General features: G+C 34.1%; 2 protein-coding genes across 3 annotated transcripts in view; one reads left to right on the forward strand and one right to left on the reverse strand.

The window, feature by feature from the left end:
- Positions 1 to 16635, forward strand: part of LOC134681487 (ankyrin-1-like) — a 54384-nt gene extending 37749 nt beyond the window's left edge. The window contains exons 6-16 of the mRNA XM_063541123.1: positions 8375 to 8611; positions 9023 to 9718; positions 11078 to 11227; positions 12365 to 12589; positions 12761 to 13108; positions 13850 to 14098; positions 14246 to 14386; positions 14642 to 14989; positions 15038 to 15286; positions 15731 to 15880; positions 16226 to 16635. Coding sequence (XP_063397193.1) covers positions 8375 to 8611; positions 9023 to 9718; positions 11078 to 11227; positions 12365 to 12589; positions 12761 to 13108; positions 13850 to 14098; positions 14246 to 14386; positions 14642 to 14989; positions 15038 to 15286; positions 15731 to 15880; positions 16226 to 16635 — 3203 coding nt within the window. The remainder of the gene's footprint in view (positions 1 to 8374; positions 8612 to 9022; positions 9719 to 11077; positions 11228 to 12364; positions 12590 to 12760; positions 13109 to 13849; positions 14099 to 14245; positions 14387 to 14641; positions 14990 to 15037; positions 15287 to 15730; positions 15881 to 16225) is intronic.
- LOC134681246 (acyl-CoA dehydrogenase family member 11-like) overlaps positions 1 to 20946 on the reverse strand; it is a 533340-nt gene that overhangs the window by 174308 nt on the left and 338086 nt on the right. The window lies entirely within an intron of this gene.

A 20946-nucleotide genomic window follows, 5' to 3' on the forward strand; every position in this document is an offset into this window, starting at 1 on the left:
TAGTAATTTGTCCTAGTTGAAGTTTTTCTCCTAGTGGAGTGCCAAATAAAAAAGGTGCTTATTTTAGTATTTTACGACTTTAATAGACCAGCATAACTGCAGGCTAAAAACATTTTTGTTGCAAAGCCAATATCTTAAGCTTACTTTTTTTCCCCGGTCGTAGACATTTTCTGCGATGTAATTTTTTTTTTTGAAAAAGATATTTATATTTGATTTTCAAATTTCAACATGAGAACAATTTGAATTTCTTGAATTTCTTTTGGTCCTTTGACAAATGCTTTTGCATTTTATACAGAGTTTAAATGTTAGTTCATATTCGAAAACTATAATACCTTCAAAATTTCTCTCATGGATCTTTTATTTAATTTTAAAGCAGTCTTCATTTGGTGCAAAGACGAAAACTGTTTAAATAGTGATGAACCAAATGTATGGAAGGCTAACTTTGACTGTAACAGTTCATTTACTGAAACATCCAAAAGAACTTAATTAATTGGACGTTCTTTTCTGTGTTTAAAGAACATATGTTGCAATTGTTTGAAAAACAATAGATTACAATCTTGTAAACTATCACCAATCTTTGCATTTTGCGATATGTTTCTTTGCGCATTTGCGTTATTGTTACAGAACATGACGGCTGAACAGAATAGGCTGTGGCTTTTACATTTGCAAACGTTAGCTGCAATGTTGCCATACTTTTTTAATTTCCAACCAAATGAACAATGAGATGTGGAAACAAGCCTACATCATTTACATATTGCATATGTTGAATCTGCTTGAAACGGTAAAATCCGCCTAAAATCTGCTTTAATGAGTCTGAACCGCGTGTCTTCTATTGTCCTATTTCGAAGTTTTCTCGAAAGATCTTCGATAATATGGCCTAGACCTCTCATATGCATCGCATTATACCATTTTACTTGGGACGGTTATAGGGCTTAATATTCCTAGCGGGTCATAAATCCATGATGATTGTCTAAGTACGTTTTGTTATTAGTTTTGATGTATTTAGAGTTGGCGTAACGAATCCCCATGTGTCACTGGCTGTATCCCAACCTAATCCTTAGATTTTAACTAGTTGATCTTTGTCCATAACATTTTCAAGTTTTACTAATACCTGTAATAGTTGACTGTTAAGCGCAAGTTAAATCCCCCATCTGTAATAAACTACGAACGAGTATAAATTATTTTAACAGCTCTTCTTCTCATTCAAAGCTATATACAATGTTATCTACATATAAATCTTTGGCAAGTTTTTCAATGAAATCAAATAGATGGCTATTCAAGTGCTTTGATAATACGGCGTTCAATATAAATGGAAAGCATATAGCTCCAAATAATACGGACTTGAACCTCTATGTTGTTATATCGCTGTTTGGGTCTGTTGGTTTACTCAACCAGAAAAACCTAGTTACGTCCTGGTCCTCAAAGTCCAGTCCAACATTTAGAAACGCCTTTTCAATGTCTGTAGATACTTGATACTTATTCATGCGGAATCTTAGTAGTATGGCAGGGACTTCGTTTAGTTTCGGCGGTACCTTCAGTAAGCAGTCATTTAAGCTAGCACTATCTGGTGTCTGTTTTCAATTACAATCATATACTATCATAGTACGATCCTGATTGGCGTAGTGACTGGATCCTTCTTAAAAGGGTGATTAGGTATGTAATGCAGCTTGAAAATTGGTTTGATTTCTTCGTTATCAACTATCTCAATGAACCTCGCTTTTCCTGCTCATCAATCTTTTTTTGCGTATTTTAAAAGTAATATTGGTTCCTTATGAAAACGTGTTATTACCCTCTCAGTCCTTTCAAAGCAACAGCTTTTTTTTCTGTTGGTAGCGGTCGATGTTCTGCTTTCCACAGGAAATCACTGAATTATCTTTTGGTTTCGTAAGATATTGCTGTTTCTTCGTACATTGTTGGAAATTCGTCGATTTCAGTATTTTCGGTCTTATCTTTAACACAAGGTGTCATACCACCAATTAAAAGTCCCTATCTGTTCAACCAAATTTTACAATTTTCCCAGCTTTCTAAATATTTTACCTTAAGCTTAACTTCATAGAAAGCTTTCTGCATGCCAATTTTCAACATATGTTTAAAATCATATAAAAAAGAAAAGGTCTTCCGAATAGAGGTACCACTAAAAATAATCCCTGGTTTTCTGGAAATCTTAAATTAGTATACTATGGAGTGCATTAATCCTCAATTTTGAATGCAAACTCATAAACAAGTAAATTTTAGCTCAAATGGTCTTAATATAATTCTCTTTCACCAAAAGTTTCATGTCTGCCAATTTGTTGTTTAGTTTAAGTAAAGAATGACATCAAATGCACTATTTTTGTCCGAGTAGGCCTACTTTCACATACATTCTAAATTTGAGAGAGTAAAAGGTGGTATGACACCACAAGGTGGTTCAATCTCCGAACATTTCTGTCGGTTTAATGGGTCCTGACAGGAGGTATCCAGGGTCCTGAAAGGAGGTATCCAAGCTTGGATTCAACGGCGGTTGGTCCTTCACCTCTAATAATGTCATCTCCAACTATAATCCAATAATAATCTGCTCCAATAAGTATTTCAATTTCGAACATGTCATCGTCCGATACAGGATGTGCTAAGTTACGTCCTCGTCAGTGTTTCGTGTAAGTAACGGATTTCTCATGAATTTGTAGTAGCATTGCAATTTCAGGAATAATAAGAACGCTTAGTGGTATATTTCGTTTTCATCTGTTTGAGTATAAACTGTTGCCGATTTCATGTGTCTTGCTTGTCCATTTTGTTTTCGGAACCCTTAAAGGTGCACTACTTCGTTTCCGCTTAAAACTAAATACGACTTCTCTGCAAGTGTCTCCGATGTGAAGGACCTTTGTGCACCTTCATCTAACATAATATTGGCTACTGCACTTTGTTTTCCCGACCTAACAGTAGCGACGGCGGTCTTTAACAGTACATTTGTAGTTCTTTGTGGTATGGAAGAATGTTCTACCGTATATTCGGTTTCTTTGGCTTGGGGTTGTTCAATTCCTCGGATTTCTCATCCTTTACGTATGTAAGTGTGATGACGTTTGTCACAATTTCGGCTTTTACTTTTTGATTTACAATCAGCTACTCTATGGTGACCTTGGCAGTTGAAACACAGTCGTTCGCTCTTGACTATATTCGTCCTTGCGTTAGCGGTTGTGAATTTAGTGCAGTTGACGGATGTGTGTCTGATTTCGTGACAAAATTCGCATTCTTTGTATTTATCTTTTTATCCGAGCGCGACTTTTCTTTCTTGTTGAATGATGGTTATTTTCATTGATATGGTCATGTTTATAAAAAACTGTTTACAAAACTTTTGAATATTTGAAAAACTAAGGCTTTTCTACCTCAGGAATATACTACCTTAGCTGTATTTGGCAACACTTTTAGGAATTTTGGTCCTGAATGAGCTTCAACTTTGTACTTTATTTAGTTTTTTTTTTTTTTTTTACTTTTTTGGATTCGAGCGCCACTGATGAGTCATTTGTAAACGTGTCTGGCGTAAATACAAAATGTAATCCTGGTATCTTTGAAGAGTTTATTTGTACGTGATTTTGCGTTGATCAAGAGTGTAACGGTAGTTAGTGGGCTTCCTACTTTTTGAACTTATTTTCCGGCTTTCATGAAAATTTACTATTCTAAAAGTGCTTTGCGTAATTTATTTAAGATCCAGTTTATTGACCTATATTCTCTAGCTGAGTTTTGGCGTTTTTCTGCAGGCAAAATGTTCAGAAAAACTGGCACAAGTAGTGAACCATAAGTGTCTTCAGTTTGTCCGAGTGTCTCTAGACCTCGTACGTAAGTTTCAGTTTTGTGATAATAATTGCGAAGGCTTATTAGAGTATAAATAAGCGGCAAAACATCAAGAACAGCTTGCATGTATGTTTGTATTATAGTATTATATGTATGTCCATATTTCTCTGGTAACAAAGAAATAGCTTGGCCGCAGTTAGTGTTTGTCATAGATCTGCAACGCTTCTTCCTTTATTGCCTTTAAGTAGTTAAACTTTTGTACGTCGCTGAGTGTTGGATTTGAGTGATAAGATGTCTCATATGAAATCCCAAAAGGATAACCAATCTATAATAGTTACTCGTATAAAACGATGCTGCATGTGATTGTACATGAGATGTCGACATGGAATAATTGGCCTGTGGGTTCATTTGATAGGAGTCGCTTGCGGGTACACTATTGGCTGTAGTTGAAATCATGGTCTGCATGGGTGTATCAGAGGAAGGAAGATTACTAGCTTGAAAAAACGATGGTATTGACGGCTAAATTATGACTTGTCGACCGGGAGGGATGAACGTGTTTTCTAATTTGACAGATTTTTTTTAATCTAAATCGAACATGTACTCATCTGTTTGCTGAATTTCATCCACCACGTGAAAACTAAGGATTTTATATCCCTGGAATAGATTACCTTAGCCGTATTTGGCACAACATTTTGGAATTTTGGGTCCTCAATGCTCTTCAACTTTGTACTTGTTTGGCTTTATAACTATTTTGATCTGAGCGTCACTGATGAATCTTATGTAGACGAAACGCGCGTCTGGCGTATTAAATCATAATCAGGATTCCTGTTGATAACTATTGATAACACGTCAATGTGACGTGACGTTACTTAAAGTGCGGTACATAGTAATCGTCATGTGTGCGGTATTTGCGACAGTAGTAGTTTCACTCAAGGGAACTCAGTCATTTATCAATTGCTTAATATTACAAATGAGTTTGGGTAGGCATAAGATGACAGGAAAGGAATAAGAGAATTGTTTTGTGATATAAGTAAGTTATTTGACAGCAAAAAAAGTGGTTGTTGAAGAAATAAGAAGCTATTGGCATTAAAGGTTCTATTTTAGCATGAGTCACAAATTATCTATCTGATAGAAAGCAAAAGGTTATAATAAATAATGTATCACCCAAGAGGGGCAATATAAAGACTGGAGTACCCCAGGGGTCGATCCTGCGACCTCTTATATTTTTATTTTTTTAATTGATCAATGATATCATATCTGATATACAGTCTACTATTAAGTTGTTTGCTGATGATACAAGTTTATATTTGATAGAAGATGATCCCCAATAATCGGCAATCAACTTGAATAGAGATATCGCAACAATCAATAGATGAATTTCAAATTGGTTAGTGACCTTTAAATAACCCTCAGAAAACGGAGATCATGACAATTTCACGGAAACTTCACAAACCTGATAATCCAAAGCCTAACATTGACAACGTACAGTAACTGAGATAACCATCAATAAACACCTTGGATAACATATTTCAAACGATGGCACTTGGCATAAACATATTGATGTTATAACCGAAAAGGCATAAAAACCACTGAATCCTCTACGAAAATTTAAATACATCCTTGACAGACAAACACTCGAGACAATAAACTTAATAATACATAAGACCATTATTAGAATATGCTGATGTTATCTGGGACAATACGCATCTTTTGATTGATAAGATTAAACAAGAACAAACAGAGGCTGCCACGATCGTAACTGAGGGTCCTAGGTTGGTGTCCCTAGAGCGATTATATCTCGAAACGGGTTGGGAAGGCTTAAAGATCGAAGGGAGGCCCACAGATCAATTAATTTTCTACAAGATGAAAAATCATCATACTCCGTTACTTAATTCCAGAATCCCATGCAACAATACATAATCATAATACATGAAACTTGTCACTTATCTCCCCTGTTCGAGCAAGAACAGACCTGTATTCGAATCATTTTTCACTTGCAACTGTACGTTCATGGAATTTCCTCCCTGAAAATGCTCAGGCCATTTTTTTGGTAGGAGCATTCAGGAATTATGTCCAGTCTCTGGTGACTAAACCTCGAAATTATTACTACATTTGTAAGAGATAAGGTCAATTTTATCACTCACGACTTCGAATGCAATGTAGTTCTCTAAATCAACATCTTGTTTGTTAAAAATATAGCGGCCTCAACGATTTGTGTATGTGGTGCCATAGAAACAACAGCCCATTACTTGTTGCCCCCCCCCTCCCTTATTTCACATCATGCGTGAACAGCATTTTTATAATATCAATATCATACATTGATTGTCGGAACAATTTTTACTACATTGTAAAACAGATGTCAGCTACGAACAAAACATATGTTTGGCAGTTCAAACATTCATACTCAATAGCAAAAGATTTGTCATATGATTACAAGTATGTCAACAAGTGATACTTATATCTTAAAAACGTGTGTCTGTTCAAAAACATACACTTTATTATATCCGATGTATTATTTTTGTTACTCTTTTGTGTTCACCTTATTATATGTTTTGGTTTTTTTTTTCCATCAAGTGTAAAATTATTATTTATTCACATTCTACTCCTCGTATATTACAATATAAAATGTTCCTTTTTGAATTAGTCAAACGAATTAATATAAACTACCAGCTTGTTTCTGGATCCTTTTAATTATTGACTTGTTCTAGTGTGTATGTATTGAATTATTTTATACTGCTTGTATTTGACCAAAGAGTAGCAATCAAATTATTTGTTTATTCAATTTAGGATCATTTCGAGATATACTTTACAGACTTGGAAAAAAAAGATAAAGAAATGCTTTGAAAAACTATACTTAGCACTTATTATTGTAGGATGTAAAACACATAGTACATTTAGTGAGAATTTCTGATATTAATTACTACAGAACTGGGAAAACGTCATATGCACGGTACAGCAATGATGATAAATAAATTCTAGAGTAATTTTTTTCATTGGTAATACCCCTCCTGATTTGCCTAATTAGTCGTGGTTTCTCTTGAATTTTGCAAATCATTGTTTCAAATAATAAAATATTTTGCATAGATTATCTTTAAATTATTACAACAGGGAAATGCTCATACCATATTTAATTTCATATATGAAAACAACCACCATTGGAAGTAAACAATTATGAAAATAAGGAGATGTAGTATGCTTACAATGGAGACAACTATCCACGAAAATTCAAATGAAGTTGATGTGGGAAAACATAGGAAACCGTATGGCCTTCAACATTGAGAAAACCCAATACCGTATAGTCGGCTATAAAAGATCGCAAAAATATAATACAATTGAGAAAACAGCCTAATTTATAACACAACAATTTACGAATATCAAATATGATAGACATAAACCAACAACCACTGAGCCAAAGACATCTGACTTGGGAATGGCACATAAACAAAATGGCGAGGGTATACATGTTTGTATGCCCTCAACCCTCCCCTAACCTGGGAGGGAGGTTTTACAGCACAACATAAGAGCGGCGATCAATAAATCAGTTGAAAAGAGTGTAACTCATCAGTTTGGTAGTAAGTAGAAAACATCTAGCAAAAACACAGACCTGACGTGACAGGGTACCTATACATCTCACATACACATTCAACATCAATTAAGCTTATTTTAAAGACGTCATAAACAGTCAGATAAAAAAGATGAAATTGCGCAATGCCAAAATATAGGTATCGACAAATTGTAGTACCTTGAAAGCACATATGTGTATACTAATTTTATTTAGTATGGTTTTAATTTACTGAAACCAATATCAATATTATACCAATGACAACAATATTCTAAAATATAATTCAACTGATGAATTGGTAACCTTTTAGAACGATGTTATTGATAGGATGCATGAGTGTACTCAAAATGTATTAAACTTTTCGGGCTCGGTAAACAACATCACTACAAAATATAGAATGTGCTATTCCATATCAAATAAGATGTCTACAGCAAATTTTGTAAACTAAATCTGTGTATCTATTAATGAATTTAATAAAGGTTTTAAGTGATTAGTGGTTACGAAATCCCTGACTCAATAATTCACCGGTTATACATAGATTACGCTCATTAAAATAAAAAAACAAGCCACTAAAATCATGGACATAGCTAACGAGTTGAGGTATATCAACACCGTAAGGCGGTGTCAAAGGAACATCACCGTCCAAAAAAAAAACGAAAAATTAACAATATGGAAAGCAAAAATCTTATGTCGTAAATTTTCGTGCCGAGTTTCTGTATAAAAATGACTTATTTTTATCTAGGAATGGACAGTAATTACTATTGATATTTGATTTGTTTAAAAAATGTTCATTTGGGTACATTTCTGCATTTCTAGTCTTTTCAGGGAATTTTTTTATTATTCAACGAAAACAAATCACAGAGATAACGGTAAGATAGGTGTTGTTTAAGTTATCAATTAAATGGAACTTAGACGGATCTTTACTGATTTTCTCCCTATTTCTTATTTACAAACTTTAGAAACCAGGTTATCTCAAGCTTAAAGTATTTTATCGAAACACTCCATTGTTCATTTTCATTTATTTATTTTTTTATTTTTTTTTTGCAGAGCAGTTCGACAATCGCATGGAACGGTGGAAGAAGGATGATCAACAGTTTGTTAGTACTGAAGCAGAGAAACATGTCATGCAAAAAGTTTTGACAGAAAGTACAGTTACCCTGGTTGGAAACTCAGGCATTGGAAAAAGTTTTCTTTCTAAACACATTGCCCTCATAATGAAGAAAAAGGGTTATACTGTAATACCATGTAGTAACCCTAAAGATATTGGTAAATGGTTTAAACATGGTAGGAAAACATTATTTGTCTATGATGATGTATGTGGCCGTTATACTCTTAATCAACAAATTTACAATGACTGGAAACAACACTTGGATCACATCAAATCTCTCCTGACAGACCAATGTTGTAAAATAATATCTACATGTAGATTGGAAGTTTTCAAAGACGAACGTTTTAGCAGTCTCTCTATTTTCAAAATGTGCAGCATAGATTTAAGTTCACAAAAATTTAAACTTAGTGCCGCGGAAAGAAATGCTTTATCTGAAGTGTATTTTAAAGACAACGCTGATGAAGTAAAGGAAATGTCAGAAAAATATGATTTTTTTCCTCTTTTATGTAGCTTATATCATAATCAGAATCTTCAGACAAATGTAAGCATAAGCTCTTTTTTAAGCAATCCTTTTGATTTTTTTAAAGATCAAATTGTACAAATGTATGGGGAGAGTGAGGCTGGTAAGATTCAGTACTGTAGCTTAGTCCTTTGTGTGATGTTTAACAACACATTAACAGAAGAAAATTTGTCCACAAAAGATGAAAAGATAGGAACAATAATAGAAGATTTACTAGAAGAATGTGAACTGATTAAAGGAACATCCATCAAACGTTTAAAAAAATCGCTTGAAACACTTGAAGGTACCTATGTGGTCAAGGAGGATAACAAATACAAAATAATCCATGATAAGTTGTTTGATATCCTGGCTAAGTTCTTTGGGGAGAAGATGTTACAGCTCTTTTTTGATCATGCTAATACAGATTTTATTGAAGAGAGATTTCTATGGAAGATAACAGATAACATGGGCCCAGAAACAGAGTTTGTAATAAGAATACCTGATAACAGTATAAATAGATATATAGAAAGATTGCTGAAAGACTGGGAGAACGGATTCGTAAGCAGTGTATGTGTCAACAGAAACATGATATCTACTATATTTGAAGAAAAATTTGTAACACATTTAAAACAACTTGATCCACCAAAGCAACAGGAACTTGTTTGTACTAAAGATATTCACAGTAAAGATATAGCACTTAGTGGAAGTTGTTATATGGGTACAGTTAATCTTGTCAAATGGTTGATAAGTATGAATAGTGACAGTAACTACAGTAGAGAGGATGGTTCGTTTCCTTTATTATGGGCAAGTCAGGAAGGACATGTTGATGTTGTTAAAGAACTGATACAACATTCAGCTGATGTCAATAAGTGTACCAATGATGGTACATCACCTCTGTATATAGCAAGTCATAATGGACATGTTGATGTTGTTAAAGAACTGATACAACATTCAGCTGATGTCAATAAGTGTACCAATGAGGATACATCACCTCTGTATAGAGCAAGTCATAATGGACATGTTGATGTTGTTAAAGAACTGATACAACATTCAGCTGATGTCAATAAGTGTGCCAATGATGGTACATCACCTCTGTATAGAGCAAGTCAGAATGGACATGTTGATGTTGTTAAAGAACTGATACAACATTCAGCTGATGTCAATAAGTGTGACAATGAGGATATATCACCTCTGTCTAGAGCAAGTCAGAATGGACATGTTGATGTTGTTAAAGAACTGATACAACATTCAGCTGATGTCAATAAGTGTGACAATGAGGATATATCACCTCTGTATGGAGCAAGTCATAATGGACATGTTGATGTTGTTAAAGAACTGATACAACATTCAGCTGATGTCAATAAGTGTAACAATGATGGTATATCACCTCTGTATATAGCAAGTCATAATGGACATGTTGATGTTGTTAAAGAACTGATACAACATTCAGCTGATGTCAATAAGTGTGACAATGAGGATACATCACCTCTGTATAGAGCAAGTGAGAATGGACATGTTGATGTTGTTAAAGAACTGATACAACATTCAGCTGATGTCAATAAGTGTGCCAATGATGGTACATCACCTCTGTATGGAGCAAGTCAGAATGGACATGTTGATGTTGTTAAAGAACTGATACAACATTCAGCTGATGTCAATAAATGTAACAAAAATGATGCATCACCTCTGTATGGAGCAAGTCAGAATGGACATGTTGATGTTGTTAAAGAACTGATACAACATTCAGCTGATGTCAATAAGTGTGACAATGAGGATATATCACCTCTGTATGGAGCAAGTCATAATGGACATGTTGATGTTGTTAAAGAACTGATACAACATTCAGCTGATGTCAATAAGTGTGCCAATGAGGATACATCACCTCTGTGTATAGCAAGTCATAATGGACATGTTGATGTTGTTAAAGAACTGATACAACATTCAGCTGATGTCAATAAGTGTGACAATGAGGATACATCACCTCTGTATAGAGCAAGTGAGAATGGACATGTTGATGTTGTTAAAGAACTGATACAACATTCTGCTGATGTCAATAAGTGTGACAATGAGGATACATCACCTCTGTATAGAGCAAGTGAGAAAGGACATGTTGATGTTGTTAAAGAACTGATACAACATTCAGCTGATGTCAATAAGTGTGCCAATGATGGTACATCACCTCTGTGTATAGCAAGTCATGATGGACATGTTAATGTTGTTAAAGAACTGATACAACATTCAGCTGATGTCAATAAGTGTGCCAATGATGGTACATCACCTCTGTATGGAGCAAGTCAGAATGGACATGTTGATGTTGTTAAAGAACTGATACAACATTCAGCTGATGTCAATAAGTGTGACAATGAGGATATATCACCTCTGTATGGAGCAAGTCATAATGGACATGTTAATGTTGTTAAAGAACTGATACAACATTCAGCTGATGTCAATAAGTGTGCCAATGAGGATACATCACCTCTGTGTATAGCAAGTCATAATGGACATGTTGATGTTGTTAAAGAACTGATACAACAATCAGCTGATGTCAATAAGTGTGCCAATGATGGTACATCACCTCTGTATGGAGCAAGTCAGAATGGACATGTTGATGTTGTTAAAGAACTGATACAACATTCAGCTGATGTCAATAAATGTAACAAAAATGATGCATCACCTCTGTATAAAGCAAGTGAGAGAGGACATGTTGATGTTGTTAAAGAACTGATACAACATTCAGCTGATGTCAATAAGTGTAACAAAAATGATGCATCACCTCTGTATGGAGCAAGTCATAATGGACATGTTGATGTTGTTAAAGAACTGATACAACATTCAGCTGATGTCAATAAGTGTGACAATGATGGTACATCACCTCTGTATGGAGCAAGTCAGAATGGACATGTTGATGTTGTTAAAGAACTGATACAACATTCAGCTGATGTCAATAAGTGTGCCAATGAGGATACATCACCTCTGTGTATAGCAAGTCATAATGGACATGTTGATGTTGTTAAAGAACTGATACAACATTCAGCTGATGTCAATAAGTGTGCCAATGATGGTACATCACCTCTGTATGGAGCAAGTCAGAATGGACATGTTGATGTTGTTAAAGAACTGATACAACATTCAGCTGATGTCAATAAGTGTGCCAATGAGAATACATCACCTCTGTGTATAGCAAGTCATAATGGACATGTTGATGTTGTTAAAGAACTGATACAACATTCAGCTGATGTCAATAAGTGTAACAATGATGGTATATCACCTCTGTATATAGCAAGTCATAATGGACATGTTGATGTTGTTAAAGAACTGATACAACATTCAGCTGATGTCAATAAGTGTAACAATGATGGTATATCACCTCTGTATATAGCAAGTCATAATGGACATGTTGATGTTGTTAAAGAACTGATACAACATTCAGCTGATGTCAATAAGTGTGACAATGAGGATATATCACCTCTGTATAGAGCAAGTCATAATGGACATGTTAGTGTTGTTAAAGAACTGATACAACATTCAGCTGATGTCAATAAGTGTGACAATGAGGATAGATCACCTCTGTCTGGAGCAAGTCATTATGGACATGTTAATGTTGTTAAAGAACTGATACAACATTCAGCTGATGTCAATAAGTGTGACAATGATGGTACATCACCTCTGTATACAGCAAGTCAGAATGGACATGTTGATGTTGTTAAAGAACTGATACAACATTCAGCTGATGTCAATAAGTGTGACAATGAGGATAGATCACCTCTGTCTAGAGCAAGTCATAATGGACATGTTGATGTTGTTAAAGAACTAATACAACATTCAGCTGATGTCAATAAGTGTGACAATGAGGATAGATCACCTCTGTCTGGAGCAAGTCATTATGGACATGTTAATGTTGTTAAAGAACTGATACAACATTCAGCTGATGTCAATAAGTGTGACAATGAGGATACATCACCTCTGTCTGGAGCAAGTCATTATGGACATGTTAATGTTGTTAAAGAACTGATACAACATTCAGCTGATGTCAATAAGTGTGACAATGAGGATAGATCACCTCTGTCTGGAGCAAGTCAGTATGGACATGTTAATGTTGTTAAAGAACTGATACAACATTCAGCTGATGTCAATAAGTGTGACAATGATGGTACATCACCTCTGTATACAGCAAGTCAGAATGGACATGTTGATGTTGTTAAAGAACTGATACAACATTCAGCTGATGTCAATAAGTGTGACAATGAGGATAGATCACCTCTGTCTAGAGCAAGTCATAATGGACATGTTGATGTTGTTAAAGAACTGATACAACATTCAGCTGATGTCAATAAGTGTGACAATGAGGATATATCACCTCTGTATGGAGCAAGTCATAATGGACATGTTGATGTTGTTAAAGAACTGATAAAACATTCAGCTGATGTCAATAAGTGTGACAATGATGGTATATCACCTCTGTATAGAGCAAGTCATAATGGACATGTTGATGTTGTTAAAGAACTGATACAACATTCAGCTGATGTCAATAAGTGTGACAATGAGGATACATCACCTCTGTATAGAGCAAGTGAGAATGGACATGTTGATGTTGTTAAAGAACTGATACAACATTCAGCTGATGTCAATAAGTGTACCAATGATGGTACATCACCTCTGTATAGAGCAAGTCATAATGGACATGTTGATGTTGTTGAAGAACTGATACAACATTCAGCTGATGTCAATAAGTGTGACAATGATGGTACATCACCTCTGTATAGAGCAAGTCATAATGGACATGTTGATGTTGTTAAAGAACTGATAAAACATTCAGCTGATGTCAATAAGTGTGACAATGATGGTATATCACCTCTGTATAGAGCAAGTCAGAATGGACATGTTGATGTTGTTAAAGAACTGATACAACATTCAGCTGATGTCAATAAGTGTAACAATGATGGTACATCACCTCTGTATAGAGCAAGTCAGAATGGATATGTTGATGTTGTTGAAGAACTGATACAACATTCAGCTGATGTCAATAAGTGTGACAATGAGGATATATCACCTCTGTATAGAGCAAGTCAAAATGGACATGTTGATGTTGTTAAAGAACTGATACAACATTCAGCTGATGTCAATAAGTGTACCAATGAGGATGTATCACCTCTGTCTATAGCAAGTCAGAATGGACATGTTGATGTTGTTAAAGAACTGATACAACATTCAGCTGATGTCAATAAGTGTGACAATGAGGATACATCACCTCTGTCTATAGCAAGTCAGAATGGACATGTTGATGTTGTTAAAGAACTGATACAACATTCAGCTGATGTCAATAAGTGTGCCAATGATGGTACATCACCTCTGTATGGAGCAAGTCAGAATGGACATGTTGATGTTGTTAAAGAACTGATACAACATTCAGCTGATGTCAATAAGTGTGCCAATGAGAATACATCACCTCTGTGTATAGCAAGTCATAATGGACATGTTGATGTTGTTAAAGAACTGATACAACATTCAGCTGATGTCAATAAGTGTAACAATGATGGTATATCACCTCTGTATATAGCAAGTCATAATGGACATGTTGATGTTGTTAAAGAACTGATACAACATTCAGCTGATGTCAATAAGTGTAACAATGATGGTATATCACCTCTGTATATAGCAAGTCATAATGGACATGTTGATGTTGTTAAAGAACTGATACAACATTCAGCTGATGTCAATAAGTGTGACAATGAGGATATATCACCTCTGTATAGAGCAAGTCATAATGGACATGTTAGTGTTGTTAAAGAACTGATACAACATTCAGCTGATGTCAATAAGTGTGACAATGAGGATAGATCACCTCTGTCTGGAGCAAGTCATTATGGACATGTTAATGTTGTTAAAGAACTGATACAACATTCAGCTGATGTCAATAAGTGTGACAATGATGGTACATCACCTCTGTATACAGCAAGTCAGAATGGACATGTTGATGTTGTTAAAGAACTGATACAACATTCAGCTGATGGCAATAAGTGTGACAATGAGGATAGATCACCTCTGTCTAGAGCAAGTCATAATGGACATGTTGATGTTGTTAAAGAACTGATACAACATTCAGCTGATGTCAATAAGTGTGACAATGAGGATAGATCACCTCTGTCTGGAGAAAGTCATTATGGACATGTTAATGTTGTTAAAGAACTGATACAACATTCAGCTGATGTAAATAAGTGTGACAATGAGGATAGATCACCTCTGTCTGGAGCAAGTCATTATGGACATGTTAATGTTGTTAAAGAACTGATACAACATTCAGCTGATGTCAATAAGTGTGACAATGATGGTACATCACCTCTGTATACAGCAAGTCAGAATGGACATGTTGATGTTGTTAAAGAACTGATACAACATTCAGCTGATGTCAATAAGTGTGACAATGAGGATATATCACCTCTGTCTAGAGCAAGTCATAATGGACATGTTGATGTTGTTAAAGAACTGATACAACATTCAGCTGATGTCAATAAGTGTGACAATGAGGATATATCACCTCTGTATGGAGCAAGTCATAATGGACATGTTGATGTTGTTAAAGAACTGATAAAACATTCAGCTGATGTCAATAAGTGTGACAATGATGGTATATCACCTCTGTATAGAGCAAGTCATAATGGACATGTTGATGTTGTTAAAGAACTGATACAACATTCAGCTGATGTCAATAAGTGTGACAATGAGGATACATCACCTCTGTATAGAGCAAGTGAGAATGGACATGTTGATGTTGTTAAAGAACTGATACAACATTCAGCTGATGTCAATAAGTGTACCAATGATGGTACATCACCTCTGTATAGAGCAAGTCATAATGGACATGTTGATGTTGTTGAAGAACTGATAAAACATTCAGCTGATGTCAATAAGTGTGACAATGATGGTACATCACCTCTGTATAGAGCAAGTCAGAATGGACATGTTGATGTTGTTAAAGAACTGATACAACATTCAGCTGATGTCAATAAGTGTAACAATGATGGTGCATCACCTCTGTATAGAGCAAGTCAGAATGGACATGTTGATGTTGTTGAAGAACTGATACAACATTCAGCTGATGTCAATAAGTGTGACAATGAGGATATATCACCTCTGTATAGAGCAAGTCAAAATGGACATGTTGGTGTTGTTAAAGAACTGATACAACATTCAGCTGATGTCAATAAGTGTACCAATGAGGATGTATCACCTCTGTCTATAGCAAGTCAGAATGGACATGTTGATGTTGTTAAAGAACTGATACAACATTCAGCTGATGTCAATAAGTGTGACAATGAGGATACATCACCTCTGTATAGAGCAAGTCAGAATGGACATGTTGATGTTGTTAACCAACTGATACAACATTCAGCTTATGTCAATAAGTGTGAAAAGAATGGTGCATCACCTCTGTATATAGCAAGTGAATATGGGGATGTTGATGTTGTTAAAGAACTATTACAACATTCAGCTGATGTCAATACGTGTTACAAGAATGGTGAATCACCTCTGTATATAGCAAGTCAGAATGGACATGTTGACGTTGTTAAAGAACTGTTGAATCTTTCAGCTGATGTCAACAAATGCGACGACAAAGGTCAGAAACCTCTTTATGTGGCACATATGAATGGTCATTTGAAAATAGAAGAATTACTTTTAGGAACAAGTGCAAGTCAACATTGATGTCACAATGATTAATTCCACATTGCTATTTTCGTTATTTCGTGTTTTGACAAATGCTCATATTGCAATTTTGTCTGTATATTTCCTACTTGAAGCTAAGATATGTTAAGGAGTCTATGAGTAACTAATTAACAACCCTTTAGACTTACACCTGTATGTTTTTGTTAATTTCAAATTCCCAACTAGATGAACAATGGTATGTGTTCTAATGAATCGTGGCTTATATACTAGAAAATCCGCTAAATTATAAAATATTCTCTATGTGTTTAAAATTGATTAACTCAAAAGATAACATTTAATTATTTGTTCTTTCCTAAATTAATGCTAGAAACCATTTGATAACGTGTTACTAAGTTATCGAACCGTACTGCTAGTAATTTTTACATTACTTTTGAATTGTTGGTTCAGTTTGATGTCTGACTGATGTGTTCCCATTATCTTTTTGTTGTTCAGTTTGATGTCTGACTGATGTGTTCCCATTATCTTTTTGTTGTTTAGTTTGATGTCTGACTGATGTGTTCCCATTATCTTTTTGTTGTTCAGTTTGATGTCTGACTGATGTGTTCCCATTATCTTTTTGTTGTTCAGTTTGATGTCTGACTGATGTGTTCCCATTATCTTTTTGTTGTTCAGTTTGATGTCTGACTGATGTGTTCCCATTATCTTTTTGTTTTTCAGTTTGATGTCTGACTGATGTGTTCCCATTATCTTTTTGTTGTTCAGTTTGATGTCTGACTGATGTGTTCCCATTATCTTTTTGTTGTTCAGTTTGATGTCTGACTGATGTGTTCCCATTATCTTTTTGTTTTTCAGTTTGATATTTGATAATGTCGACTTCGGTGAGCCATATATAATGTAACAGTTAGTATACAATTTAAAAAGATATGCTATGTTATTAAGTGACAATTCTAAAAAAACTGAGATTATTATAAAATCTTAATCAAAGATAATGCTCCAAATAAGCCTAATTAATTACACAGAAGTGGAAATAGTCATCAGTATGCCATCATTCACGATTTACATTGGAAACGTATGCCAATCACAATTACCAATTGTTGAAATAATTATCAAGTGTACACAGCTAGTGTCAATGGCAATGTTCTCTGATATACTTAGGGCAGTAACTGGTGTCATATTAAAATATACGTTTTTTTCGAAAACAATTGTCTTTGCTTTAAAAGTAATACACGACACCGCAGAATACATTCTATCACATTACTGAATGATAGAGTATAGTAATAGATAGTAATGAAAGAAAATAATTAAATACTAATACTGTAAACCTCTTTTTGTTTGTATAGATATTTAAAGTGTAAAAGACGTATTTTTTTTCATTTTCTTTATGTAAAATTGTTTATTGAAATTTAAGCTAAATCAACAATGATGATTTTGATTTTGAACAATTTTGGTAAATGAAAGATGACTATTTTTCTTGGGACAAACACTAAAGATGATAGAAATTGACAACAGAAAAAATACCAATAACTCAAGATCAACAAGATTGTTTTTGTTTGTCTATTCTAGTCCACTTTGTTGAATATTGTCCATTGTTGACATGATAGGTTTGCATAGCGCTAGGTGAGCAAACCAGCTTTTTCTGGAGCCTTTCAATTTCTAAAACATAATGTAAAATGCTTTCTCATGTATATTTACATATATATTTCTGTTATCTCTCATTGAGTAATTTCCTGATAGTTTGTATGAACCACTATTTTGTTGAGTGTATTTTTTGTAGTATATTGTTTCATTTATTATTTTTGTTAGTATCATTACTCATGTTACATATCTATTGTCTGTGTATTGCATATGTTATTGTTTATAATAATATTGTGTGTATGATATATGCCCTCCTTGTGCCCAAATTTTACATTAAATATATTCTTTTCTATTCTATTCTATATTGTATAACATTAAGATATTAGTGTTTCTTTCTAAAGAATTATTAGTATGTGTCCAAAATAGCTTTGTAAAATATTTGCAGAAGACAATAACAATCAAAACCAAGGAGTAAACAGTCTATGATGATTTCTATTATCATTATTATTTGACTTATTGAGTCCTTCTCATTGCATTTAAAGAGGATTTTTCCTGAAAAGGACAAACACTTTTGATTTGTCTACATTTTTGGTTTTAATAGAAAAAAAATCAACAGACTTCCTTATTCCGGATATATATTTTAGACCGTTCGACAGACTTGAAATGTTAGAATAGGTGTACTCAAATAGTTAAAACCTTTCGATCTATTCTTTCAACAGCAACAAAGATAAAATGACAAACGAGTTCCAGGTTGTGTTTCTTTTATGCAAATTGAATAATAAAGACCTTGGGGATCATTTGAATTGACGGGTTTTTCTTCTCCTGTGTAGATAATCACCTCCGTGAACATGGGTGAGACTGGTGTTCTCGAATCATGAGCTTTAACCCCTGTTTCGAGACTTGAACCATTGTGATGGAATTTTAATATAGAGTGCACTGACGATGCAGGGGTAGAGTCATTTTCAAAAGGGGATTCCAACCCAAGATAAAAGGGGGAGGGGTCCAACTATATGTCCCTATTCAAAAGCATTGATCGGCAAGAAATAGGATGTTACAACCCCCGGAACAGCCCGTGATCTCTCTGAGATGTTCATCATTTCAAAACAAAGATAATACGCAAATCTATTCAATTGATTGTTAGGGATAAAAAATGCTTACATTACACGTTTTGCTTACATATTTTTTTTCACAGAAGACACCTTTTAATATTTTGTATCTGTATTGTTGTTTTGTTTTTGTATTATAAGATGACCCCTTGTTTTTGTCACCTGTAATCGTAAGTCTAAAATGTAATCCAAGGTATAGACCTAGTTTTTGCAAATATCTAGAAGGTAGAACATTACATAAATTTGTAAAAATATGCTTATTGTGACTCATTGTTATAAATTTCTTGACAAATTGATAAGACATGCATGTGACAAGTGCCAATTGCTAAAGTCTATTTTTATTTTTAGATGTTCTTTGTGTTTAATGACTTGTTGAGCTTGAATGGCTCATGAATATTTACTCCACATTTTTTGTTGATATATTATAAACAATTAATACATTTACATAAAAAAAAAGGTCAATGTGATTTACATGTGTGTACTTCATTGACTTTGTTAACTTGAATATCATGTTTAGGAGCTCGGTGACTTTACGTAATCAGCCGATCATCACAATTGAAGTTGATGCATGATAAATACACTGTGGATTCAAAGGTCAGCTCCCATACAAAATAAGTAAAAAAATTATCATTTTTATTGTTCATGACTTGTCTAATTTTTAAGTTTATATGGCATAATCTGTAGATAGTCATTTATACTTTTACAAGTACTACTATATCACTTTTATTATTTTTTGCATGTCTTATCAATATATGACCAATGATTTGACTGATCTAGCTACTTTTGATACCGAATTGATTTTGATATTTTGTTTTAATGTTGATTTTTGTTAATGTGGGTACAATTTGAAATGTAGATGTTATATGTAGAGAAACTGTATCCTTTGCTGCAAAACATGCAAATTATGTAAAAACTGGTTGCTTGAAGTATTAGATTTGTGTTCCAAAAACTATAAAAACAGGAAAAAAAACATCATTTCCTGTATGTATAGAATACTTCAACAGAAAATTAAATAGGTCATTTACTTTCACATTTCTGCCAAAATTAGAAAAAGACACTTGTATGTACATGTAATAACGTGTATTTTAAGAATTCAAAATTTCATAAAATGTTCTTTTAGCCATGATGATTTTTTTCTAATACCATTACAGTAATAATGTAAATATATGAATCAGCGCATAGAAATAATTTGTAGATCGAGACTACTTAAATATATGTTTTGTAAATTATATCAATAGCGGGATATCTTAAAAATTGTTTTCCTTGTGCGCAATCATCCCTATAAAATATAAATAAAAGTTTGATTATGATTCAAGAGATGACCTAACACATGTTCTGGATGAAATGTTTTAGTATTGTGTTTTTCTTCTTTTTGTCGAGCCTTCGACTTTAGTCGAAAAAGCGAGACTAAGCGATCCTACATTCCGTCGTCGTCGGTGTCGTCGTCGTCGTCTGCGGCGTTCACAAATATTCACTTTGTGGTTAAAGTTTTGGAAAATTTAATAACTTTCTTATATATAAACTATACTTGATTCCTACCAAACTTGGACAGAAGCTTGTTTATGATCATTAGATAGTATCCAGAAGTAAATGTTGTATGAAAATAAATCAATTTGTTCATATTATACTTTTAAATGGACTTAGGTTTTCTGCCAGGAAACAACACATT

This window comes from Mytilus trossulus, chromosome 8, assembly GCF_036588685.1.
Source record: "Mytilus trossulus isolate FHL-02 chromosome 8, PNRI_Mtr1.1.1.hap1, whole genome shotgun sequence".
Classification (NCBI taxonomy): domain Eukaryota; kingdom Metazoa; phylum Mollusca; class Bivalvia; order Mytilida; family Mytilidae; genus Mytilus; species Mytilus trossulus.